Source organism: Copidosoma floridanum, unplaced genomic scaffold (genome assembly GCF_036245765.1).
Source record: "Copidosoma floridanum isolate Cflo_tuat_1 unplaced genomic scaffold, Cflo_Japanese_pri ptg000008l, whole genome shotgun sequence".
Classification (NCBI taxonomy): domain Eukaryota; kingdom Metazoa; phylum Arthropoda; class Insecta; order Hymenoptera; family Encyrtidae; genus Copidosoma; species Copidosoma floridanum.
Genome location: NW_028321885.1, coordinates 9964582 through 9991554, shown reverse-complemented (window position 1 = coordinate 9991554; position 26973 = coordinate 9964582). Strand labels below are relative to the sequence as shown.

At 32.3% G+C, this 26973-nt stretch overlaps 1 protein-coding gene across 6 annotated transcripts in view; it reads right to left on the bottom strand.

The window, feature by feature from the left end:
• The window catches only part of Nup98-96 (nuclear pore complex protein Nup98-96), a 617363-nt gene that overhangs the window by 378223 nt on the left and 212167 nt on the right, over positions 1–26973 (bottom strand). For all 6 annotated transcript variants that reach the window (XM_089589262.1, XM_089589263.1, XM_089589261.1 and 3 more), the window contains 2 exons: positions 17580–17742; positions 17401–17515 (listed from right to left, as the gene is read on the bottom strand). In XM_089589262.1, the coding sequence (XP_089445388.1) occupies positions 17401–17515; positions 17580–17742 (278 nt within the window). The remainder of the gene's footprint in view (positions 1–17400; positions 17516–17579; positions 17743–26973) is intronic.

The following is a 26973-nucleotide window of genomic DNA, read 5'->3' as shown; positions in this document are numbered from 1 at the left end:
CCTCACGCACATATCGAAAACGGCCAAAGTGCGGCTTCTTGAGTTTATAACTCGAAATCCAGAACGAAGGCCCCGCCAAAAATGATACACATTGTTTATTATTACATAAACAACGTATAAAAATTTAAATTTCAGGAAAAAAACGAAGGGGCGGGTAAGTTTTCATAGTTTTACCACCTCACGCACATATCGAGAACGGCCAAAGTGCGGCTTCTGGAGTTCATAACTCGGAATCCAGAACGAAGGCCCCGCCAAAAATGATACACATTGTTTATTATTACATAAACAACGTATAAAAATTTTAATTTCAGAAAAAAAACGAAGGGGCGGGTAAGTTTTCATAGTTTTACCACCTCACGCACATATCGAGAACGGCCAAAGTGCGGCTTCTGGAGTTCATAACTCGAAATCCAGAACGAAGGCCCCGCCAAAAATGATACACATTGTTTATTATTACATAAACAACGTATAAAAATTTTAATATCAAAAAAAAAACGAAGGGGCGGGTAAGTTTTCAGCGATTTTCCACCTCACGCACATATCGAGAACGGCCAAAGTGCGGCTTCTGGAGTTCATAACTCGAAATCCAGAACGAAGGCCCCGCCAAAAATGATACACATTGTTTATTATTACATAAACAACGTAAAAAAATTTTAATTTCAGAAAAAAAACGAAGGGGCGGGTAAGTTTTCACAGATTCTCCACCTTACGCACATATCGAGAACGGCCAAAGTGCGGCTTCTGGAGTTCATAACTCGAAATCCAGAACGAAGGCCCCGCCAAAAATAATACACATTGTTTATCATTACATAAACAACGTATGAAAATCTTAATTTCAGGAAAAAAACGAAGGGGCGGGTAAGTTTTCATAGGGTTATTGGGTTATTGGGCAAAAGCCGCACTTTGGCCGTTCTCGATATGTGCGTGAGGTCGAAAATCTATGAAAACTTACCCGCCCCTTCGTTTTTTTTCTGATTTCAAAATTTTTATACGTTGTTTAGGTAATAATAAACAATTTGTATCATTTTGGGCGGGGCCTTCGTTCTTGATTTCGAGTTATGAATTCCAGAAGCCGCACTTTGGCCGTTCTCGATATGTGCGTGAGGTGGAAAATCTATGAAAACTTACCCGCCCCTTCGTTTTTTTTTTTAAATTAAAATTTTTATACGTTGTTTATGTAATAATAAACAATGTGTATCATTTTTGGCGGGGCCTTGGTTCTGGATTTCGAGTTATGAACTCAAGAAGCCGCACTTTGGCCGTTCTCGATATGTGCGTGAGGTGGAAAATCTATGAAAACTTACCCGCCCCTTCGTTTTTTTTCTGAAATTAAAATTTTTATACGTTGTTTATGTAATAATGAACAATGTGTATCATTTTTGGCGGGGCCTTCGTTCTGGATTTCGAGTTATGAACTCCAGAAGCCGCACTTTGGCCGTTCTCGATGTGTGCGTGAGGTGGAAAATCGCTGAAAACTTACCCGCCCCTTTCTTTTTTTTTTTGATATTAAAATTTTTATACGTTGTTTATGTAATAATAAACAATGTGTATCATTTTTGGCGGGGCCTTCGTTCTGGATTTCGAGTTATGAACTCCAGAAGCCGCACTTTGGCCGTTCTCGATATGTGCGTGAGGTGGTAAAACTATGAAAACTTACCCGCCCCTTCGTTTTTTTTCTGAAATTTAAATTTCTATACGTTGTTTATGTAATAATAAACAATGTGTATCATTTTTGGCGGGGCTTTCGTTCTGGATTTCGAGTTATGAACTCAAGAAGCCGCACTTTAGCCGTTTTCGATATGTGCGTGAGGTGGAAAATCGCTGAAAACCTACCCGCCCCTTCGTTTTTTTTTTGATATTAAAATTCTCATACATTGTTTATGTACTTATAAATAATGTGTATTATTTTTTGCGGGGCCTTCGTTCTGGATTTCGAGTTATGAACTCCAGAAGCCGCACTTTGGCCGTTCTCGATATGTGCGTGAGGTGGAAAATCGCTGAAAACTTACCCGCCCCTTAGTTTTTTTTTTGATATTAAAATTTTTATACGTTGTTTATGTAATACTTAACAATGTGTATTATTTTTGGCGGGGCCTACGTTCTGGATTTCGAGTTATGAATTCCAGAAGCCGCACTTTGGCCGTTCTCGATATGCGCGTGAGGCGGAAAATCGCAGAAAACCTACCCGCCCCTTCGTTTTTTTCTTGAAATTAAAATTTTTATACGTTGTTTATGTAATAATAAACAATGTGTATCATTTTTGGCGGGGCTTTCGTTCTGGATTTCGAGTTATGAATTCCGGAAGCCGCACTTTGGCCGTTCTCGATATGTGCTTGAGGTGGAAAATCTCTGAGAACTTACCCGCCCCTTCGTTTTTTTCCTGAAATTAAAAATTTTATACGTTGTTCATGTAATAATTAACAATGTGCATCATTTTTGGCGGGGCCTTCGTTCTGGATTTTGAGTTATGAATTCCGGAAGCCGCACTCTGGCCGTTCTCGATATGTGCTTGAGGTGGAAAATCTCTGAAAACTTACCTGCCCCTTCGTTTTTTTTCTGATATTAAAATTTTGATTTGTTGTTTATTTAATAATAAACAATGTGCACTATTTTTGGCGGGGCCTTCGTTCTGGATTTCGAGTTATGAAATCCAGAAGTCGCACTTTGGCCGTTCTCGATATGCGCGTGAGGTGGACAATCGCTGAAAACCTACCCGCCCCTTCGTTTTTTTCCTGAAATTAAAATTTTCATACGTTGTTTATGTAATAATTAACAATGTGCATCATTTTTGGCGGGGCCTTCGTTCTGGATTTCGAGTTATGAACTCCAGGAGCCGCACTTTGGCCGTTCTCGATATGCGCGTGAGGTGGAAAATCGCTGAAAACCTACCCGCCCCTTCGTTTTTTTTTTATATTAAAATTTTTATACATTGTTTATGTAATTATAAATAATTTGTATCATTTTTGGCGGGGCCTTCGTTCTGGATTTCGAGTTATGAATTCCAGAAGCCGCACTTTGGCCGTTCTCGATATGCGCGTGAGGTGGAAAATCGCTGAAAACCTACCCGCCCCTTCGTTTTTTTTCTGATATTAAAATTTTTATACATTTTTTATGTAATTACAAATAATGTGTATCATTTTTGGCGGGGCCTTCGTTCTGGATTTTGAGTTATGAAATTTAGAAGTTTGAATGAGTTGGAAGTTAGCATAGGCACATATATGATATTTTTTGGTCCGGGTATAATCATGGAAAATTATTATTTTTACGACTTATATATATGATTGGCAGTGTCTTATGCTGTTTTTAGTTGTTCTGTTTCATTTTCGCTCTATTTTAAAGTGATTAATTTAGTTATCAAATTTCGTTCCCGGAACGTTCCGAACTTCAGTGTCATGAGCAACTCACAGTCAACATTTTGTCAAAAAGCGACTAAAAATAAAAATTAAATATAGGCTGAACAAGAAATTCGAAGGATAAAGAGTAGGTCAAAGTTAAGGAAAAGACAGTCAACATATTTGCGGTTACAAATAATCAAGAAAGTAAGAGAATAGAACAAGTGGCTATTGGTTACGTAGTATAAGGATAGTAGTGAATAAAATAAACACAAAGTAAAGTGAGAAATAAAGTAAAACGTGGTAAAAGAAAAGAGCGATAGCAAGGCAAGCAGATAAAAACAAGCACGCAATCAAGTGTACAGAGTAGTACAATATGTTTATAAAGAATTTCAAATTTGCTAACAGCAGTGAAAAAGAATAAAGTCGATAAGGAAAACTACCAGAGGCAGTGAGTAAGAAGTAAATTTATTTCATAGATATGAAATGAATTCACAATAAGTTTAAAATTGTAAAAAGTTTATAAAATATACAAATAACTTGTGCTAGAAAGGAGAATATCTCATTTTTTTGTTAATAATAAACAATATATCAACAGCACCAATAACAAATGAAATTTTAACAGAATACAAATCAAAACAGTGATAGAATTTATATCAATGTAAAAATCAATGTGACGAAAAACAACTCAACATTAAAAACTGTAACGCTAAACAATTCTACAGAAATACATACAAACACAATTAGGAATGTCAAAAAACTAGGAAAAGAATAGGCACAATAAAAAAAATTTGGGGGAAGAATCATGGAAAACTTAGAAAAAAAAGGAGTAGATAGAGGGGAAATTCCGAATAAAAACAGCGGGCACAATAGAAAAAGCCATCGAATATAGTCACGGAAATATAGTAGAAAAGAGAAAAAAACAAAACAGATGAAACAAGATTAAACATTATCCTTAGAACAGCAAATATTTAGAAGAAGAACCTTGAGAAAAATGTTGAAACAATTGTTGCACAGAAATTCAAGATGCAAGTCAAAGCGAACGAAGCAGTGGAGATGAAAATTTTAAGAGTAGGATGTGAAAAAACACGTTTTGATATTATGTTTGAACGTAGAAGAATAGAAAAAAAAGTTATGAAAATCGAAAGCGAGGTCAATTCTGGAGTACACATATACAAAATTGGATACGAAAAAAAATAAAAAACAGAAATGTATTTATAGTTAATGAAAAAAAAAAAAAAAATTAAAAAAAAATAAAGTAAGAAACATGAAAATTGGCTTAATAAAGTTAATTATTAACAACCGATGATTTAAGTACAAGGTATAGGCAGGACAAATGTTGGAAGAGAACAAGAAAGCATCTAAAAAAAACAAGAATACAGTATAAAAAAATCATAATACGGAAGGAATAAAGCTACAAAACTCAAGAATGTGTGTCTAAAATATAAAAGGAGTTTTAAGTATAGACAAAAAAGTATGAAAGTATTTACGAGTATTTACGCAAGAATCTCTCGTCATAGATAGCAACTTTACAGTGCAAGTGAAAACACAGGTAGAAGGGGACAAATGGCAAAATTTACAAAGTGATTCATCGAAAATGTTTTGAATACAAATGTTTCCCACTAATAAAAAAACGTAAAGAAAGAAAAGCAAAAGCATAAATATTCATAGCAAGCTGGAAGAACACGGAAATGAGGATAATTGAAAAACGGAGAAGCATGTGCTGATAAAAAAATATGACAAAAAGATCAGATATCGAAAGATAAAGGTGCTACAGCTAAGGCATCAGAGACAGTAAAATTTTAACGTCAAAGATATAAGCACAAGTAAGCGGAAGCATAACGCTAGAAAGATATTGGAAAGCACGGACAGGCAAAGAAAGTGGAAAAAAACGAAATAAATACTATGGAAGACGGTACACAACTAATGGAAGAAATGTTTACAAAAAATGTGTTTAGTGAATGGACAATAAGAAGAACAAGAAAAAAAGAGGGAGAGTTTACGTATGTCAACAGCAGCAAGAAAAATATAAACAGATTATGTAATAGAGAATCAAAAAATGTTTGACCAGATAAAAGAGATAAAAATAGGACAGAATCAGAATCTTATCATATGATACTAGCAGCATACGTAGTAAAAAAAAAGAAACAACGGAGAAGAAAATAATGAAACAGAAAGAAAAACGATAAGAGAATCAACACAACAAGTTATCTATGAATTTTAAAAAAAAGACAAATGATAACAATTTTAGGAAACTCAGTACATACGGATGAATATTAGAGGCTTAGAATACTATACATAGATTGAAAAGAATAAAGAAAAGAATAACTAACAATACTGGAATAAAAGATTTCACAACTTGATATAAAAACTGGAAAGCAAAAATAATCAAGAAATTGTAATAGAAGATTTCAAAAGAAAAATGCAAGAAATTATAAGAAGATATACAGAGGATCAAGACGAGTGAAGCAAGAGAGAATTAAAAAAATAGATCACAAGATTGAAAGTAGAAAAATCGCCAGAAGACGACAAATTAAAACAGCACTGTAATAGATAACAAACAAGCTGTTGACTGATTTTTTTAGTTAGTATCATAATAACTTTATTTTCTTAAATCATTTATTGTACTTATTGGAAGTCCTTTAAACCTAAAAAACAGTAAAAAATGTGAAAAAAATATCAAACTAATAAAATAATATTATTATACATACTTCTATGACGCGTATTTAAATGAATTACGTTACTCTAGTAAATGACGTTTCTGTATTAATTAGCATTAAACAGTTGCATATGTACATAATAAAAAGTCATTGTAGTGATGAGAGTATGGATTTACTTATACATTTTCAATAACAATGTAGTCGGCTCTTGTGTCTGTCTTGTAATTAAGGACGTTTATGCTAAAAACGATTTTTTTACAAAAATATTGAAATTTAAATTGAAGTTATGACCATCAAAGTTACTCTAAAGCTTTGGAATCTTTCCTTTGGTTCATTGTGAATTATAGAACCAAATTTTTTGTCTTATTGAAAAATCGACTTTTCTTGCCCGCTTATCGTAATGACTCCTGACCTTGCTAGATGTTACAGCTATAGTGGTTTTTGTCAAGTCATGGATATCTACCATCCTCTTTCTCAGCTATTGTACATAATTCTTAGGTGACAAAACTTTAACAAGATCATCAAGAACAGGTCCTATCATCAAACCCAGTGGAAGTCGGAGATCACCAAAAGTGTGCATCGTAGCTGGAGATAACGCGGTCGGCGTATGTTTGGAAGATCTGTGAGCTAAAAAAATTGTGATATCCAACATTTTGATCTTGGAATTGGCCATTAAAAAACAGTCTTTACCTTTCTGGATCAGTCTTCCTTTTTCCTTTTGACACAATGTGACCAAAAATTTGATTTTTTTTTTTTTAAAGTTACTGTTCTTTTTGTTCATTTGAAAATTAGCTTTTTGATATCAAAAATTACCTTCTCTAGATTCACTTAGATTTCTCTAAACGAATCTGCTAATACTGTGATGTCATCTAAATAAACTCGACAGATTTTATGCAACAATCCTTTAAGTACTTCTATAACAAGTGGTTCTAAAGTCACTAGTGCATTGCATAATTCAAATGGCATGAATTTGAATTACTACAATCCTTGTCCAACAGAAAAAACTGTGATTTTTCTATCTTCATTTTTAATTTTGATTTGCCAGTAGCCACTCTTTAAATCTAATCTAAAAAACAACGATTTTTCTGATAATTTATCTAATGTATTTTCAGATTGTGGTAAAGGAAAATAATCTTTAATCGTTGTTGCATTTACTTGACAGAAACCAATACGAGCTATTGTAGAACTATCTTTCTTTTTCTTGAGGACGACTGGAGGACACTAGGAATTTAATGATCTTCCAATAACTCCATGTTTCTCCATGTTAGTTATCAGAGTGTCAAGTTCTTTTTGTTTGTGAATGAGGACTCTTCTTAGTGGCTGTTTAGTTGGTCTTATTCTCTTCTCTAAGTGTATCTCGTGCTTGACCAAATCACATTTTCCTACGACACTGTTATCTTCAAAAATATCTGTATAATCAATTAGCAAATCGACAAAACTTTAATTTCTTGTGATACTCCAACTGTTCAGAACTTTGCTGAAAAATACTCAGTGAATTATATGGAACGATGTCCTGTAGGTTCATAATTCGTCAAAAAGGGTATTATCTTTCTCTTGCAAATCTATTTTTTTGAATATCAAACTATGAATTTGTTCGGTTAAACCTATTCTATCAAAGAAATTACTTCCGAGAACACAATTATTAACCATATCCGCTACATACACGATCATTTTTACCTTGTATTTTCCTAGAACTACAAATGCTTTAAGATTAAACTTTACAAGAAAATTCTTACCTGCTGGATACTTTAATGTTGCAGAATTAATGGAAATTTTTATATTCACTCAATTTAAAAATTTTTTAATTTAGAATAGTTACGTCCGAACCAGAATCTGATACAAAATTACAAATTTTGTTATTCAATGTACCTTTAAACATTAATTTACTGGAAATTCCATTAATCCTTCAGTTATTCAAGACTAAATATAAAGGTGATAAACTTACTGTAAAACTCACTCCTGGAAGTTCAGCAAAACTTTGTTTTGCCGACTGAACGTTTGCAGTTGAGGACAACTGTACTTAATATATGTTCCATCTTTCCTCGATTCCAGCACTAAACATTGATGACATTCAAGGGTTTTCTTTCCTGACTTATTTCTGGATTGAAATTCTTCTTCCTATGTACGTGGAAGAGAAAGCTTACTTCCCTCCCTAGTTATGCATACGATTTTCTCTTATATACAGAGAAAAAGATGCACAACATATTTTTGAATGAAACTTTTTAATCAAGAAAGTTATCAAAACAAAAAAATGCTGTCACCCTATCGCTCTGTCTTCTGCTTCGAGGGTACATGCACGTCCATCACATATGGATAAGTAATAGGTACTATCCGTAAAAGTTATCAACGCTGTATTCTATAGATAGTACATTCCGTGTGCAACTTAATCAACTATTTGATAAAAAACAAACTTAGCTAGACACGATTGGTTCGTTATTTACGAGTAGCTCGTTAAGTACTGAAGGCTAAGACTGTTCGTCATTTTGCACGAACACAAGTAAGAAAAAGTGATAGAGTAGAGTTGCCAACTGTAACAATTGTGCTTAATATTTAAAATAACTACATTAACTAATTCAATATTTATTTTTTGCTAAGATTAATATATCATACCACCACATTAAATAATATGTAAAAAATATAATTAAATATTTTTGTGATATTCTAAGAAATAAAATAACCCAAATTATTAAATCTGCAAACACACACGTTATTGTATACCTTTATCAGTATGCGAAATAAAAAAAAAAAAAGATTTTTTTTCTCGTAAAAAATAGAAAAAAAGGCGTCTTTTGCTCTTAAACGTGAGAAAAATTATAATGTAACACGTAACTTTATGGAAATATTACTTAAAACTGCATTCAAAAAATCGGTATAAGTCTCTCATTTTTTAGTATAAAAACTCCTTTAGACCAACCTGTTTTATTTTTTCAATAAATCCATTACTTTTTAATTTTTTTTTTTGATAACGCAAGAAGGAAAAGGGTCAAATATGCCTAAAAGCGTGAATGTAAGAACATCTACATAAAAAAATTAATATTCAGCATTACTGCATATATTTGCGCTCCTCCTACTCCCCTGAACTTTCAACGACTAACTATGTAATAAACGTTCTTAAGAAACTTGTGAAAAAGCAGTGGACAGTAGGTACTTGGGTACCCAAGTGTGAAGTTATACTCCTATAAAATTATGACAAACAATATAATTTTAAGTATAAAAATACCTTCTATAAAACAATATTGTGTACGAAGGTGGTGCAATTATCGTGGGAGTGATTACATTACATCTCGAGTTGATACAGACGAATCATATTGTAAGTAAAAACGCGATTCCTCCGTAAAATTCATACAAGGCGTATTGTGTATATAAAGTAAGCTTAAATGACTAGTGGAGCTTATACGTCACTTAAATACATGGGTGTGTATTAGCTTTAAGGTGAATGTTTCATGATATGCTGACATATAATACGGCCAGCCTCATTGTAAGAATGCATGTATGAAATGATATTGTACGTAACATGTATAAATGCATAAGTCGTATTGTGTGCATGAATAAATAGTTGACTTGCGCATTCATTGTTAATTTCTAATAATGTATACCAATTTAGAAATTTAATTAACACATTACTTCATTATACTTGAACTTTTATTTGACGTTCTTTTATTGCTGATGCTAGCTTTCATCATCACTGATCCAAAAAACTCAATCGCACTGATCGCAAAAATGCGATTAGTACTGTTGTATTGTTATTTCCTAATATATAAAGCCATAACATGGTGCAAGCCTACTGTTTTGCTGTCAACCCAGTCTGAAAGAACATCGATCATTGGTTGACCTAATTCAACCAAAGGCCTCTTTTACTCACTCTAACGCTATAAAAACTCACCACCAAGAGAAAAAATCGCTCTTTTTACGTCTGCCGCCTGTCCTCTAAGGTTTTAATCTACTCTTGACTCACGTCACTCACGAGTACCTTAAACGCGTGAGGCATAATGTATTGGCTACGGACACTCGGGTGCAGTTCAAGAGCATTAATAGTGAATAACTACGCTAAGGAGCAAGATACAACAAAGGAGGCCCGCCGAAAGGGGTTTCGACGATGGCAGAGAAAGCAGAAACCGCAACATCTTACCAGTCACAAACACATTCGTGTAGATTAAGGAACCACTGAAAATTACGGCACGAAGCATTAGGGAGCTCTGAAGCAGCAGTAACAACAATAAGTGATAGATGTAAGTTGTTTATCAGTAATATAATGAATACCGAAACTTTGTTAAAGTAATCTGAATGGATTGTATTTCAAAGAATAACTGTTTTAAATAGTTTTAATAAAAGTAAAAATTAAACATTAATTAATTAAAATCATTAATATTATTTAAATAAATATTTTTACTTAACTAAAAAAAACAAATAAAGCTCACGAGCTAAATTCTAAGAGATCCACGAATGACACTAAAAGAAAACGGTTAGGACCATACTCTAAACAAGTCTGATCATAACAATTCTACCTAAGTTAATTGGGTATGATTTTAATTAATGTTTAATGAGTTACAGATTATAAACAATATATTACGGCACAACACAATGAAAATAATATGTAGGATGGCCAGTAAAAGACTGTGCGCTTTCATCGAATTTCAGAACAACTTCCTACTGCCTCCGCTGATTACACCTGTAACATCACGCTCACATTCATCACATACGTTCCAACACTTATTTCTCGTCCATATTTAATACCAAAGATATAACTGTATACAGAAAAGTAAGAAAAACTATCCTGTAGTATAGCTTTCTTCAATGGGGTAGTATTACATGTCAGTGAATGTCCCTTCAGGACGTTCATCACACATACATATTTTTTTGACAGATATTATTTAAACTGCAAACGTATATTGAAATAGCATAAAAAATACCCACAAAAATTGCAGCTCGTTTGAATGTGCCATTATTTTATGTATGTTACTATTAAATTATACTATTACTATTATACATATGTTACTATTATAATATTATATTGTTTCAAAAAATCGATATTTAACATGTAACCTTATCAAAAATAACGTTAAAAAACATTTGTGTGATTTGTAGGAATCTGCTAATTTTTTGGGTACAAAAAATTACGTTTAGATGAACCTATCAAATTTTTAAATAGACCCACAAGTTGGTTTTCAAACGAATTTAGAAAAAGAGAATGAAGTGTGCGTAAAAGCATATATATGTGAGTACATCCACATAAATGTAAAAAAATAAAAAACAATGAAAATTAATTATTGTATTTGTGCAGTACAAAAAGTTTTTTTTTTAATTTTTAAAAATTTTTAAAAAATAAAAAAAATCGTGTAAGCAATTATTTATTTATCTTAAAAGTAATAAATGAATGATGCGCAAGTAAATGTTTATTATTACATACTATATAATATGAAAGCGGTTCTGCTAATATATACTGATTTCGAAATTTTTGAAACATGTACCTAAAAAATATGTTTCATTAAATAAATTAAGTATTTATTTAATGTATAACCAAACCACATTAATTAATACACAATAAATAAAAATTTACATCAAAAATAAGCAACAAACTGTATGATTAAACGAAGTAATCGAATTTCGCATACCGGGCACGCTCATAACAAAGTTGGTAAGGACCTCAGTCAGCATGTAAGTCGAGGATTCAAATCTCTTTGGAAACTGTTTTTTTTTCTTCTCTTTTATGTAGAATTAGTTAAAAGAAAAATAAAAAAAAAATAAATTAATAAAGTTCTAAAAGTCTGGCGTCGTAATGTCATGTGGTGTAGAGGAAACCAGAAGTACGTCACGGATGTCAAGGTGACGGGGGAGAATCAAGCAAAATCCACTTCCATCACACTCTTTCATAAGGCCAAAATCTGAAATCTTTGATTTACCCTCACGCATAACGCGATATAAATCAATTCTAGCACCTATTGCCTAAATCTCCGTTTCATGTTGAAGAACAACTCTCAACGATTTAAATCTCCTTAATTGAAGCACTTCGTTAACAGAATCACCAGTAATTCTAATAGTAAATTGTGAAGTAGCAAATTTATCTGTAATAGATAACGGCCAATTAGGGTAAACTACTAAAATTAGCTCTTAATAAGTAAATCAGCAGCTAAACTTAAAAAAATCTTCATCGAGCTTTTGTTTTTTATTCCGTATTTGAAAATAACACGTTGCTGCCAAATACTTTTTCCCAAAACCAACCCCAATTTATAAAGTTAAACCCAGCAGTCCCCCTGACTCTGAAAAATTATTAAGCTCCTATCTCGACTTTTCTTGTAAACAAGACTTTAGACAAACCATTTTCCTGTTATCATATCTCAACTATTCAACTTGGCAATCAGGCTAAACTGATTGGAGAAATTTCCAACTAGATAGCTACCGTAATAATATACAATCTGGACATTAAAAGCTGGGAATGAGCCTGTCACTAAACCATTTGAAAAAGATTGCCTTAAAGATGCATGTTAAGTCGGTTACGATTGTGTTGATTATGATGTCCGTGTCAGCTGTGAAAATTGTGGTGGTTCTAAAGGAAGATTTTGTGCAAAACTTATCAGGTTTGTGCCCCGGATTTGTTGACCCCTAAAAGTCGTATAGATCCACGATCATTTCGCGAGTATCAGCAATAATTGACTTTAACTGCTAGAGTGTCCTTTCATGAACCTTCTGTTGTTTGCGCGGTGTGTTATTTATTTCCTGCTGTACGTCATCAAGCTGAACCTGTGAATGAGTACGATTTTTCTGAAGCTGAACCAGTATACTTTCAAATTTCACTATTGTTTCATCAAGAATTTTCACAGTTTCCCTTGTATTTTTAGCTGGTTTTTTAATTTCAGACATAGCTGTTTGGATTCTTCTAACTGCCGCTTTATTGTTTCTGACTCTTTCATCAGGGTTTTTTCAACCTCGAAAATCTTGACATTTGGATTCCGTACGAGCCCATAAAACTGTTATGCCTACCAGTAACAATTAAAACACGTGACTTTATAAGACGAAACTAAACTTTTACTTTATTACTTTATTAACAGAAGTTAACAGAAGTAATAAGCTTGTGGTTACAATCTCTTTAAACTACTATTTTTTTTATTAACAACTACACCTAGAAACGCATAGCAATATTTTTGCTCGCGCGGTAACTCATACGTTTCACGACTCTTCAACCATGTTAAATTAACTACGACTAATGTTAACTGTAGGATTGGAAATAATAAAGCAGTGGAAGCAACTCCGAAAATTTAACGAAACAGATTTCATTTTAATATAAAGAAAATATTTACAAACATATTTGCAGAGCTTTTGCGGAGGGCTTAAAAAAATGTCTGTTGATTGCAATCAAGTAGCGGTTCATCGATAAGACATCTGGACAAAACAGTATGAAATTTACCTTGCAGAGTCTGAGTAAAAAAAATTGATAAGAGCCTTTGGGAGCCAGGCAGGGCATTCGTCCAACTGATACAAGCCAAAATAAGTCGATTCAAGCAAAGAAACCAATATGATAAACTGTAGTGCTCTAGCCCGATTCAAAGGTACAATCGTTTGAACAAGAGGCCTAGAGGGACGTTTACGGCTCCCAGGATGGCGGGCGAAGAAGGATTTTTCCATACAGTCGCGAACGGCAACCTGGCAGTTGTCGGCCCCACACAAGGAAGGGGGAGAGACTGACGTCAGCTCCTGCAGCAAGAGAGCAGCTCAAAAACTACAAACAGTACTATTCGTCAGTCTCAAACCCTAAAAGACAACACCCAGCCCTGACGGAAAACTCAATTATAACTTTAACAAACCGTGTACCCAAAAATATAGAAAAAAATTTCCTTTACAACTGAATTTTTCTTAATCAATAAATAAATCACAAGGTAAGAGTTTGAATAAATTAGGGTGTTATTTGTAAAATCCTTCATTTCTTTACGATCAATATTATGTTACATTATCTAGATGTAAGAATCAGAAATATACTTTTTTTAGGATCAGTTAGTCAATTATAGTAAAATACGAAACGTAGTATGCGATAAAGTTTTTAAAACATAATGTTAAGAATTGATACAATTTTTTTGACTAAACGTAAAACAATCATAGCTTTACGATACCGATATATTTTACAGATACAAAAATGAATTTTTTATAGATAGAAGGGGACGAAAACTTTTTCAAAAAGGTAAGAAACAACAAAATTTTCTGAGTTTGGTAAATAGGCCGCAGGAAAACTGAGTCGGGTGTGCAGATCTTGAGAAAAACAATATCATCATGCGAGCAGATTAAGAAAATATGGGGATTGTGGGAAGTTTTAGACAGGGCAGTGAAGGCTGTAGAAGGACAATGTAAATTATGGTGGACTTCAGGAGCCTGGAGGAATATGTTAACAAGGTAAACAAGAGAAAATTACCTTATTTTGTAAGGGACGTGAAAGGCTGTGGGGAAACCCAAAAAAGTATGTGGGCGTAGGGGGACTGATCTACAAACTCAAACATATTTTTACTTTACTTTATAAGGGTTTTCTAGATAGTATTTAACATAATGTAAGGAGACATGGGATCAAGGAGAGCTTAAACTCCCACTCCACACGAAGTAAATGTTTAATGTAGAAAGATGTATATATACTTTCATATATTATACAGTTCTCTTGGTAGGGCTTTTCACACTCTCACACCACCGAATTTTGTAGGTCCCTACGATCCCTCGCAAAATAATAGGAAATTCTGTCACTGCCTATATTATATGTCAAGACTTTATTTGTTTTGGAGCCTCACGAATCCCTCCAACAATTATTAAGAACCCACTACACCCCTTCGCCGCACCTGCACTTTATTTCATGAAAAATCCTGCCACCAATCACATCAGTTACTATTAGCCGTCCCCTAAAACAACTTTCTTTATTTAAATTTAACTGTTAAAATTTTCTTTAAAATCCTTGTTCATCTCTATTACATTTTTTTCAGGAAACCTACATCATTCGAAGAGTCAGAATAGGCGTATTCAATTTTTTTGCTACTCTTAAATTATTATAACATGCAATTGATACTTGATATTACAGTTGACAGATTTTTTTACTCCTTTACTTCCTCCAGCTTATATCAAGTATTTATATGCTGTAAGGAAACACTGCATAGAATTAGTAATAAATTTAATCAAGATCGCAGTTACAAATTATTTTAAGAAATTCATGAAGTTCCTTTTTTTTCGTTGTCTTTAACATAAGCTAAAATTTAAGTAGTCAAAAAAGGTTTTGAAAAATACCTATTACGCTGGACGTAATAAATATTTTGAAAAACAGTTGTTATTTATGATCATTTCATTGATACTCATGCAAGGTTTTAACAAAATTGCGTCTGCAGTTGTACAGATATTTTCAAAATCATAAACAAATTTGCTTGTGGCTCGTATGCTACATTTATGCTTTTCACGTTGCACGATGGCTTTTCAGAAAATCACTTCTAGGAGTCACTCTACTTAAAATTATTAACCAAAACTTGGTATAGCCTTTCATGAGACTTTGTACTTTAATGCTACGCCATTTAAATCTCTAATCCCAAAAATTCATATCACACTTTTATCGAAAGAAGATCAGATTAACTATGCCGTTCACAGTTTATTTTTTCATCTCCAACATAAAAAAAATTTTTACTATTTTACTTATACTGTAAGAAACTAGGTGCATTAGAGAATATTCTGTAATATTATTAAAGCATATAATAAATACGCTAGAAAGAACTGGCTAGATAAACACAAATACATTTTTCGTAATTAAGAGAGTGGGTGTTTTTGGGCTAGGTTAGTACAACAGACTTTACCACAACTTCATCACACATTTTTTTCTGATTCTATCTCAAAAAATACACTTTCTGTATTGTTCAAGTCCAAGAATAAATGGAATATTCCATAACTGGTTTTTATTACATTACTGGTAAAAAATTGTCGTGATTGCATAGGCAGCATAATTGTGCTTACTTTGCTAGAATTTTTTTCGACTAGAGCATTATTCTTAATTCAACCCATAGCAGTTGCAGTATCTTCAAGAGCTTTCTACGTACTATTGCTGTAGATTTTTAAATTTTTGAATGATGTTTTTCATTTATCAATCCTCAATATTTAAGAACTTCTATAAAAATTGTTTATCATTTTCTGTGGATATTATATTCAATCTGCTAGTTTATAGAACATTAAAACCATCCTATAAGTACGGAAGTGTCGATCAGTTGATTTCAGCTCCTGTTTTTCTTACTTGCAAACACAATGAAAAAACAAAAATAAATGATCAAAAGCTACTGGAATTGTGAAACGATTAAAATTGTTGTATGAATAATTTGTCTGGTTACAAATCTGGAAACATGTTAATGCAAAGATTGGTATGATTATTTTAAGTAAACTTTTATTAGGGTTTCACAACATTTTTTAATATACACTTCAAGAACTTCAACCACTTTATCAATTAACTGTCTCAGAATGTCAGTCACTACTTTTTTGCAGGAGTTTTTAATAAAGATAACAAAGTTAAAGGTCAAGGATAAATAATACTCAACTGTAGAGATGTTATACACATCAGCCAGATCTACATATATTAAGCCCTTTTTCAAAGAAAAAACTGTAACATTTTTTTGGCTGTTCCATATTTTTTTCTCCAGTTTTTGATATATTTACTACAAACGTTACTATTAGCAAGCTCAGGAAGTACTTGAGGTGGCTTGGGCGATTTTTATCGGCTTGAGCGAAACCTCTGAAATTCTGTAATTGTGTAAATGAAGTATGCCAAATTCATTTGCGATAAAAAAATACTGGGGTCAACGACTCAATTTTTTCGCAAATCGCTACTGAAAATTCACCAATTAAACATGCAGTCTTATGGGAATTGTCACTAAAACGGGTATAACTCTAGAAGTACTTGATTAATCTCAAAAACTTAAAATAGTTCTCGTGTATTTTTTTACAAAGAATCTTTAAATTCTTGAAAATATAGGGTCAACGACTTAACGCAAGAGAAAATCAGAAAAAAAGTATGAAATAATCATCTGGCTTGCCTCGCAACCTTTACCTCCCAATTTTTACAGTTATAATTTTACGGTACTTTTCTGTCAATTACTTGATCTTATACTTTAGTTTCATCGAAATAACTATATTTATTAAAAAATTTACCGTCAAAAAGTGTTAATTTTTTTGGGGCCCTTACGGCACCGTACTCTAGGTACGGTACTAACCGCCCAAGCCACCTTAATACTTAATTTTGCAGTAACGGTCCCTTAATTATTAAGAAAATTAATTACAGCTAGGTGTTCACAATTTTCAGCGGCCCTAGCTACATATTGCAATAAGCTTAAATCGTCTCTTTAAATGAACAATTTTTTAACAATCATAAAAAGAAGTCTAAAAATTAAATAATAATAATGAAACTGAATTCTTACCGGCAAAAGGTTTTTCAAAAGCGGTGAGTCTCCAAACGGCGTCGATACCAATGCTAATATTTGTTGATGTACTGGTATGATACCACTGCTGTTCTGATGACTACTTGCACTTATTCTAATGATAAAATTTTAAATTTTTTATGATAAAATCAAATGAGACATGTAAATGTTTTATTTACCCTGATCCAAACAAACTCGAACCAAGTAAAGGTATTGTGGTTGAAACAGATCCAAAGGAAGGTACTGAACCAAACGATGCAGCAGTGTTGAAAGTTGAAGTGCTAGGATGGCTAAAAATATTGGGTTTTGTTGTAGCATTAAATATTGATGCTGCTGGAGAACCTAAAAGAAACAACATTTTTAAATATTATATAAACGTTATAAAGAAGTAATGACAAAATATTTAAAAAATGTGATGTTACACAACAAGACTTTAAATTGTACTTCTTGATTGAGCTCTTTACATCATGTTATTTTATTATTAAACATATATACTACAAAAAAAAATCCTCGTAATTTTACCATTAAGTTTAGAGGTTTTTTAAACATTTTAATAAAGTCAGGATTAAGAAATTACAAGATATTGGAATGGAACATTAAAAAAGCAGTACTGGTAGATTATAACAGTTGCATACGATGTGTTAATTCAAGTTGAGATTTAAAAAACTGTGAAAATATGTTAGTAAATAAAAAGTAATTTACTCCTTACACTTTCAAAGAACTCTGTACTCCCAATAAAATTATTTTATACACCCCTTTCTCTGTTTCCCTTACACTTCAAAAATAATCCCCTTCAGCCCCTTCACAATATTTTAACATATTGTCACACCACCCTTAAGGCAGTGGTATGGCGCGCTGATTTTTTTACCTTTAATTCTGAATAACTTCGCTGATTGCATTATCTCGTATCAACATAACAATTTTTTTCATTTGAAATTAAGCTCATGCAGAGATGAGCCTTCACAAATATTGTTTCGAAATTGATTTGAAAAATTTATATGAATATAACTATTAGATTTATTAACACCCTAGAACGTATCATGATCTATGCTGTAATATGTTATTTTTTCGTTACATGATTTAGAGTTTTATTATTCAAAAAGTAAGTATTTTTGTTGAAAGAAGTAAGCATAACGTTATTTATCAAAGAATTAATGTATTTACCAAAAATATCGATCAGTTGACTTTCATTTATTTAGCACTTGAAATTATTTATTTTTTTTTTTTGCTTAATTTCTAGTAGTAATTTAAAAATTTTTTTTGTAAATTAAATGAAAATATATATTTTTAGAATTAATAACGTTATGTGAAGGTGTAAAAAAACTATCTTTCTTCTTTTTGTTAATTATACGTAACTAAAAAATTAATATTCAACGTATCTAAAGAGTAGTTCATAAGTATTTATAATAATTAGTACTTCGAGTCTGAGGATCGATCAATATTTCTCTACTATCAGAATTTAAGCAGTACATGTACGAGTTTAACTTTTTGGATAGAATATTAAAATTAACTTAAATCAAAACAAAAAAAATAGTTAAGTCACCTTCCAAAAGATGTTAAATAATGTCTAATAATTTTTCATTGAATTATATACCGGCTCTTTTTTTTAATATTGCTGTCTCATCGTACGTACATTTCAGCGAGTCATGTCCCTACCTATGGTACAGTAAGTAGTCTGTCCCATGAGTGGGGTACATGTTGTACGTTGTTATTAGACACACGCGTGAGTGTAATAAATATTATCGTTTTAACGTTTAAATAAACAAAATCAGTTGGTCACAATTGTCTTGAATGCAGCTCTGAAGCGCGTTGAATAAAGTTTATTTATTGTATCTCAAAAATAATAAGGTAATTAAATGTTATTTATTGTAACGTATAATATAACCTAAAAAGTTCAGTGTTTTTTGTTTAGTATAGCATATTTATTAAGTTTTATTAGAATATTTAATTATTTTAGGTGATTTTCGAAATAAAAATGAAAACTAAGCGTAGTAACAAGTCAAAAGGTACAGATAATAAATTTAAAAAAAAGAATACTGCTAAAAAACCAGTAGATCAAAATGTTAAAATTAAATCAAAATCTATTCATAGTAACACAGCTAAAACAAAATTGAAAAGAAAACAGTATACTGAATTAAATTTAAAAAATGCTTTATCAGCTGTAAAATTAGGTGTATCACTTAGAAAAGCTTCTCATGCTTTTGGTGTCCCATCATCAACACTTTCCAGAAAAAACAATTCAAAAATACAACAGTCAACTAAACCATATGCTGGACCAGGTACTGTTTTATCAGAAGCAGAAGAATTGAAAATTTTCAACTGGATTGTAACCAAAGCAAGGCTAGGACACCCTGTAAGCAAAACCGAACTTCCAGACTGTGTGCAAAATTATGTGGTGAAAGAAAAAAAAGGAGAACCCCTTTACTGATAACAGACCGGGAAGACATTAGTATGAGTCTTTTAGAAAAAGACATTCAGCACTTACAATAAGAACTGCTCAGCAGTTAAGTCATACCAGAGCTGCGGTGACTCAAGAAGTGTTACAGGAGTGGTTTAGTGAACAACAAGATTGTTTGGAGTCAAAAGCTTTGCTTCACATTTCTCCAACCAGAATTTTCAACTGTGATGAATCAAGTCTTTTGTTGTCTCCTGATGGAGAAAAAGTACTGACAGAGAAAGGGAGTAAATCAGTTTATCAGATTAGCGATGCTGGTAAAGAGTGTCAGACAGTGTTGTTTATGTACAGTGCTGCTGGTGCTCGAGCCCCACCCCTGTTGATGTATGCTTACAAAAGTAGTCTCCCAAAAGATATCATTCGAAATGTGCCTCAGGGCTGGGGTATTGGCATCTCGGACAATGGCTGGATGACAGCTGAAAGTTTCTATGAATATCTAACAAATGTTTTTTACCCCTGGTTGCTAGAAAGTAAAATTAAATTTCCTATTATCATTTATATGGATAATCATTCCTCGCACTTTACTATTCCAGTTGTGCAGTTTTGTAGAGATAGACAAATAGAAGTAATAGGACTTCCACCAAATTCTAGCCATATAACCCAGCCCTTGGACGTTTCTTTCTTCCACCCATTTAAAGAAAACTGGAAAAAAGTTGTGCCTCAATTTAAAAACGAAAATCAAGTTCAAAAAATTAAAAAAGACACTTTTCCCCTAGTTCTGAAAAAAACCTTGGATTCAGTGAAGAATAAAAAGGAAATAGTTCAAAGTGGGTTTAAAAAATGTGGATTAGTTCCTTGGAATCCCCAAGAAGTCGATTATAATGTTCTGCAGAAAACGAAGAAAGATGATAAAACTTCAGATGATATAAGAATGCAGGCAGAATCAAAGGATAATTGTTTTTTAAACGACAAAGATAGTACTCATTTGCAAAATTTTGAAAAAAATTTGGATTCTAAAATTCTACAAAAATTTCAGGATTCTCTTTTTAACAAGTCAACAATAATTAATCAGAAGATTTGTCATTATACAAGTATTGGCTTAAAATCACGGGATATCCCATTGGTAACTTTTAATATAAATATAAAAAACACTTATTTTAAAGACTAATTTTTTATTGACTAGATTTTTAAATGACTAAACTTTAATAATGACTAGATTTTTCTTTTAGATATTTTTAATGATAATTGATTTACTTATGTAAAATCTGTTTTTTTTTTTACTTTTATAGATGATGCTACGCATAATGATTCTATCATTAAAATTTCTAAAAATTCATTAGATTTAAACTTAGAAGTAGTTAATCCTAATAGTTAATCATCCCTTCCTCAAACAATCCCAACTTCATTAGTTGAAGAAGTGGGCCAACCTGAAACTCAAGAAAATGTACTACTTGAACTTGTATAAGATGCAAGTCACAGTGATGATGGAACTAGTGTACAAAATTTTCATATCATAGCATCAAGTAATGGTAAAATTAGTATTAAAGATAATTCAGTATTTGAAATTGGTTCTTCTCAAGTTTCTCTCTCAAAAACTAGTATTGCTGACAACTTTTTCAATTCACTAGATACTAATTCGATTGATTATGGTATGTATACAATAATACAATCAATTCTTATGTAAAATTTAATAATCAATGTCAATAGTTTAATGTTAAAATATGTGATTATAATACTTTCAGCTAGTGACTCAAATAAATCAAGCACACTTGATGCTAGTGACTCGAATAAATCAAGCACACTTGATGCTAGTGACTCGAATAAATCAAGCACACTTGATGTTACTCGAAGCTCCACTCCAATTGATAATTACAAAGAAAGCTGTAATGAGAAAGAAAGTGACCAAGAAAATAAATCTACTGAAGGTATCTAGTCTTGAATAATAATAACATTTACTACTTTAAAACTGTTAACATAACATAATCAAAATATTTACTTAAATACAAATAGATTCAAGTACATTCAACCATGTGTTTACAATGCCCGTTAAGTATTTATCAAAAAAGAAAAAAGCCCAAATAGAAAAATCTGGGAAAATGAAAAAACCATCAGCAGGAACTTCGGATAAGTGGTGGGCTCAAGAGATAGCTAAGCAAAAAGAAAAGCAACAAAAGGAAGAAAAAATTGAGAAAGCTAAACAACTTAGAGAAAAGAAGAAAAAATTAGCTGAAGAGAAAAAGAAATTACAAGAGCAAATGGATGCTATACAAAAACAAATTAAACAAAAATCCATGAGTGCTGTACAAAAAAAAATTAAACAAGAAGCTTTGTCATGATATGTCATTTCAATTGCATGATTTACTTTTTAAGATTAGCGAATTTTTTTTTTTTCACATATTTTATGTAATTTATTATAAACAATTGTTTATTTAGTAAACTGTAATAAATATGATATTTTTATATTAACAGTGTTAAATAAATTAAAAAAAAACCTTTTAAATTCTTTGAATCTTGAGTTTCTACAGCTGTCCCATAAGGGGGGACATAAAGTATGAGACACTGGTACATGGGATAAATTCTGTGTCTCATAGTACTGACATGTAGATAACTTCAATTTTTTATCATATATTTTTTAATTTTACGCTTACAGTAATAAAAAAAAAAAATTTTCAAGTAAAAACCCTAAATTAGTGGATAATATAAAAAAATTATTTACAAACACCTTCATATATTTATAAATTAATTCAAATAATGAGGCACCACTCGTAAGCTGTCTCATGGATGGGCCCTTTACCTTAATAAACCATAATTTTTTTTAGCTTTTTACAATCTTTAATTAAAAATTTGTAAATTTTTCCCGTAAATCTTTGTCACAAATATCTTTTATCACAGATATCAGACATTAGAAACCATTCAAAAAATTTTCTCAATTGGCATGGTAGCATAACGTTACATGCTTTTTTAAAAATATTATAAATTTGGGAATCACGGTCCCTAAACCAAAACCATTAGCAGCATCTTTAAATGAACTGTTTCTCTTTTTGTCGAATTCTTCATGTCTTTATGAAGATAAAGCTACGAACTGAATCTATACAGGTTTTCTACTGTGAAATTAAAAATTTACTCAACATTTTATAGATAATTATATGCTGGTTACTACTTGAGGCCCAATGCTAAAATTGCAATGCTGAAATGCACTGGATGCAACAGGCATCAAATCTTGGATTATTTTACCATGATTTGTACCCTACTTTTCCAAAACCATTCTAGCAAAAGCAGGGAGCACGGTTACTTGATCTCGGCATTGCAGAATTTCCTCCATCAAATCGGCCCTATTGATTATGTCATCCACTTATTGTTGATGTTATAGAATAGTAATAGTTTTAGGAAACTGATGAGCTCCATCTTTAGCAAGTTGCTTCGTTACACAAAGCGCCAGGAAAAGAGCAGCAGCTGTGCCTCAAGTTACCGTGACGCATCTGTTATCCTGCATTGGTTGACTGAAGTCTTTGCGCCACAACACTTTCTGCCAGTCCACGTCCTTACCATGCACCATTATCTGCCAAAACATCTTTTCTACGTCTGCAATACAAGCAAACTCACAACAACGCCAGTTTGTCAGAAGCATCGAAATGTCAGCTTAAAGTTTTAGCCCAGAGAATAAAATATTGTTAAGAGACCACTTGTTTGTAGTTTGTTGCGGAGCATTGATAACAACTTGAATTTCACTAGGCTTTTTTGGTTAAACAATGGCATGATGGGGTAAATACGTACAAAGGTGTGAAAGCTGAACTATGGAGACTAGCTCCATATGCTTGAGATCAAGATACTCCTGTATAAATTTTGTGTATGCTCCAAAAAGCTGTTTATTTCGCAGTGAACGTCTTTCAGCAGATTAAAGACAAGCCTTGGAAACACCTCTTGAATTGCCGAGAGCTGGTGTATTCGAGATAGTCAGACGAACTATAAATCTACCCTCGTTGTCCCACGAGTGAGTATGAGTAAATAATTGTTCGCACGATTCTCCGTCTTGTAAACAGGGAGGTTCGCGGTGGATATCCTCAAGCTCCCATATTTTACTGACTATCACTATGATGAAATTTTGCGCAATAGGTGTTTCAGTCACTCCCTCAATCAAGAACTGTAAAATCACTGCAGGGTAAGGGTCGGATCCCAATAAGCAATCAACCCGAGCCAGGGACGCAAACTGAGAGTCCGCAAGTAGCAGATTTTTAATGCGAGTCCAATATTCTTACATTCATTCTATTTTGGGGTAGGAGTCGTGTAAGTGCGTTTAGAACGATTGCTGAAATCCTAATAAAAAACCTTTGATCTTGATTTGACTTTACAATATAGCTCATCTTCATAATAGCCTTTGCCGTTGACTCAGCTCTAATGCCAAGTATTGATAGTGACATGCGTTTGAACTTTAACTTCGATTGTGAAGCTACGCGTTGAGTTACAAGACTCCACTCAGAAGCAAGGTCTATAAGCGCATAAATCATAAGAGGTTACCTTTCAACAGTTAAAATCGAAATTTACACCATAGCTAGTAAAATGTAGGTTTCCGCTAAAGTGAAGTGCGAGATTACTGTAGGTTAATTGTTTTTTTGATTATGTGACGACCCTGAACCGTTACTAGGATTCTCGTTCTGCTTAGAAGCACTCGATCGAAGATTTCGCTGATTCTTTGAATTATCTTAGTCAAAGTGCAACTTTGTATGGAGCTGGTCATGATAGGTAAAGCATCGCAACATTGAAGGGCGTTTGTTGGCGAAGTTAAATGTATGCAAGCAGTTTAAACATAGCTTCTCTTTTTTTAAAAACTCAAGTCTGAGCTTTCGACATAGCAATAAATTTAAAACAATGATGTAACCAGTGATTACATTAGCATAAATCGCACACTGTAACCTGTCTTGAGTTCAATGATTTCGCATTGTTAGCTAATCTACGACAAGACTGCATGATTACTGTACGATTTTTAATGCCCTTTTAGTGATCACCTACCTATATACGTACCCTTTAACTATGTAAGACAGTAAAAATAATGATTCTCACAACATTGGCACTTCTCCAATCGGCTGTTTTTTTAAATTTTAATGAGAGAGGCAATAGAAAATCAGAAACGAGTAGCTTTTTTCTTAGACCATCAGTTTCTTTCAGTTTTTCGATTTTATCTAGTTGTCCAAAAATGGTGTTAACGGCGCCACCAGAGGTAGTAGTAAAGTTTTTTTAAACGTATTTCAAAGTTAAAAATTTTGTTATATTTTTTTCTACACTGCCCAGGAGGCAAATAGATAAGCTTCATTTTTAGTGATGATTTCTAATTTGTGTTATTTTAACCATGTATTCTGTTTCCTCAAATTAATGTTACTAACAATGGATATGACTACTTAAATTATAACATATATAAGGATAATAATGTTTTAATAATACGAAAAATATTTTAATTTATTAGTGAGTATCAAGCTCTCAGTTCATTGAACTTTTTTTGGATAACATTATGTAACAATATTCCGTTTATAATTTATTACATGTATTCATATGACATGATAAAAGTACAAATTTAAATAAAAACCTTACATTATTATTAAACAATACAAACAGTGGAAGCGCTTACAAGAATTGTCATGTAAACAAATTTAATTTATAAATATACAATGCAATGTTCACTTGAATACATTAATCTTCCTGGTCATTTGAATATTTTAGAAATTGTTTGTAAATCAAGTATTAATTAATATTCTTCTAAATTATTTGTCTTTAAATTTTGAAAAGTCCATACCAACAAGATTCTGCGATTTTTAGAAAGTATATATTAATAGTTTCCAAAATCTATCAATTCTAACATAATTAGAGTAAGTACATGTGAATTTTGATTATTTGTTAACTAGGTTAAATGTTACGTTATCTACGTCTTACGTTATGAGTTGCACTTATGAATTGTTATTAAATAGTTATTACAGTAAGAGTAAGTTACTCTTAAATATGTGCACTGCTGCGCTCTTGTATTTTACAATTTGGGTGGTGTACCAATTAGTTTTGTATACTGCAAATCTCAGGTCAGAGGGTGCCAGGAGCCGCCAATCCTAGAAAAGTATGTATCCGTATGTACGTGGGAGCACCGTGTATGAATACTGTATACGTACAAATAAAGCCATAATGTAGATCGACTTTCACATGCGCTTCTCTACTCTCACAGATCAACAGACGTTGACATACATTTCTAGTTAAAATTCATAGCCTACAAAAATCTTTATTCCAGATTATATTTGAGAAGTTGTATTTTTTTATTTATCAGCAAGAAGTATTTACTTAAGTATAAATCGAGCACTGATGTTATTGGACTTAACAGAAATTCGACGAGTGTGGTTGACCAGTTGTAAATCTCGCACTGAGGTACACACCTCACTTACTACTCACAAATGTATAATCTTTATCCTCATACTCAAGGCTATCCTAACCTTTAACAAGCTTAACTTCAATACCACAACCAAAAACAATATCGAAATTATAATCAAGAACGACACCGAGACTTTTGCCTTCACTCCCTAAAAAACGAGAACAAGACTCGCCATTTGGACACGACTTCAAAATTAAATCCAATCACGCGTCCAAAATCAGTAACAAAAATGGAATCTACAGAGCCTTTTGAGCAAGAACAATACGAAATTCGTCTGTGATTAAGTTACTTTGCGAAACATTTCGGAAAAATTCGGATATTTTTATATAAGATTCAGGCACAGAAGCAAATGTCATTATTTACAACGCATTAAAGAACGGCACAGAAATTAATTGTGATATACGATTGAATGAAAACGAATAGCTTCACAGTGTATATACACTATAGGGACTGTTACGATAAACTTATTCAATACAGATCACGAATTTTACGTTATGAGTCCAGAATCACCAATAAAGAATATATGATTTTTAAAAGGTTCGTTTTTTACGCAAGAAAATGCTAGAACCGATTACGGATAAAATAAATTTATAGTAGGAAGAAGACCAATTAAACCTATATACTTTTCCTTTATCGAGATAGTAAAATTAACTCTATAAAATTAATTAAAAAACAAGAAAAACCTTTGAGACTGAAAACTAAACAAAATTTTGAATTAATTTTTGAAAAATTTATTTTCCATTTCTCGACGAAGGCCAAATACCAACAGCCCTAC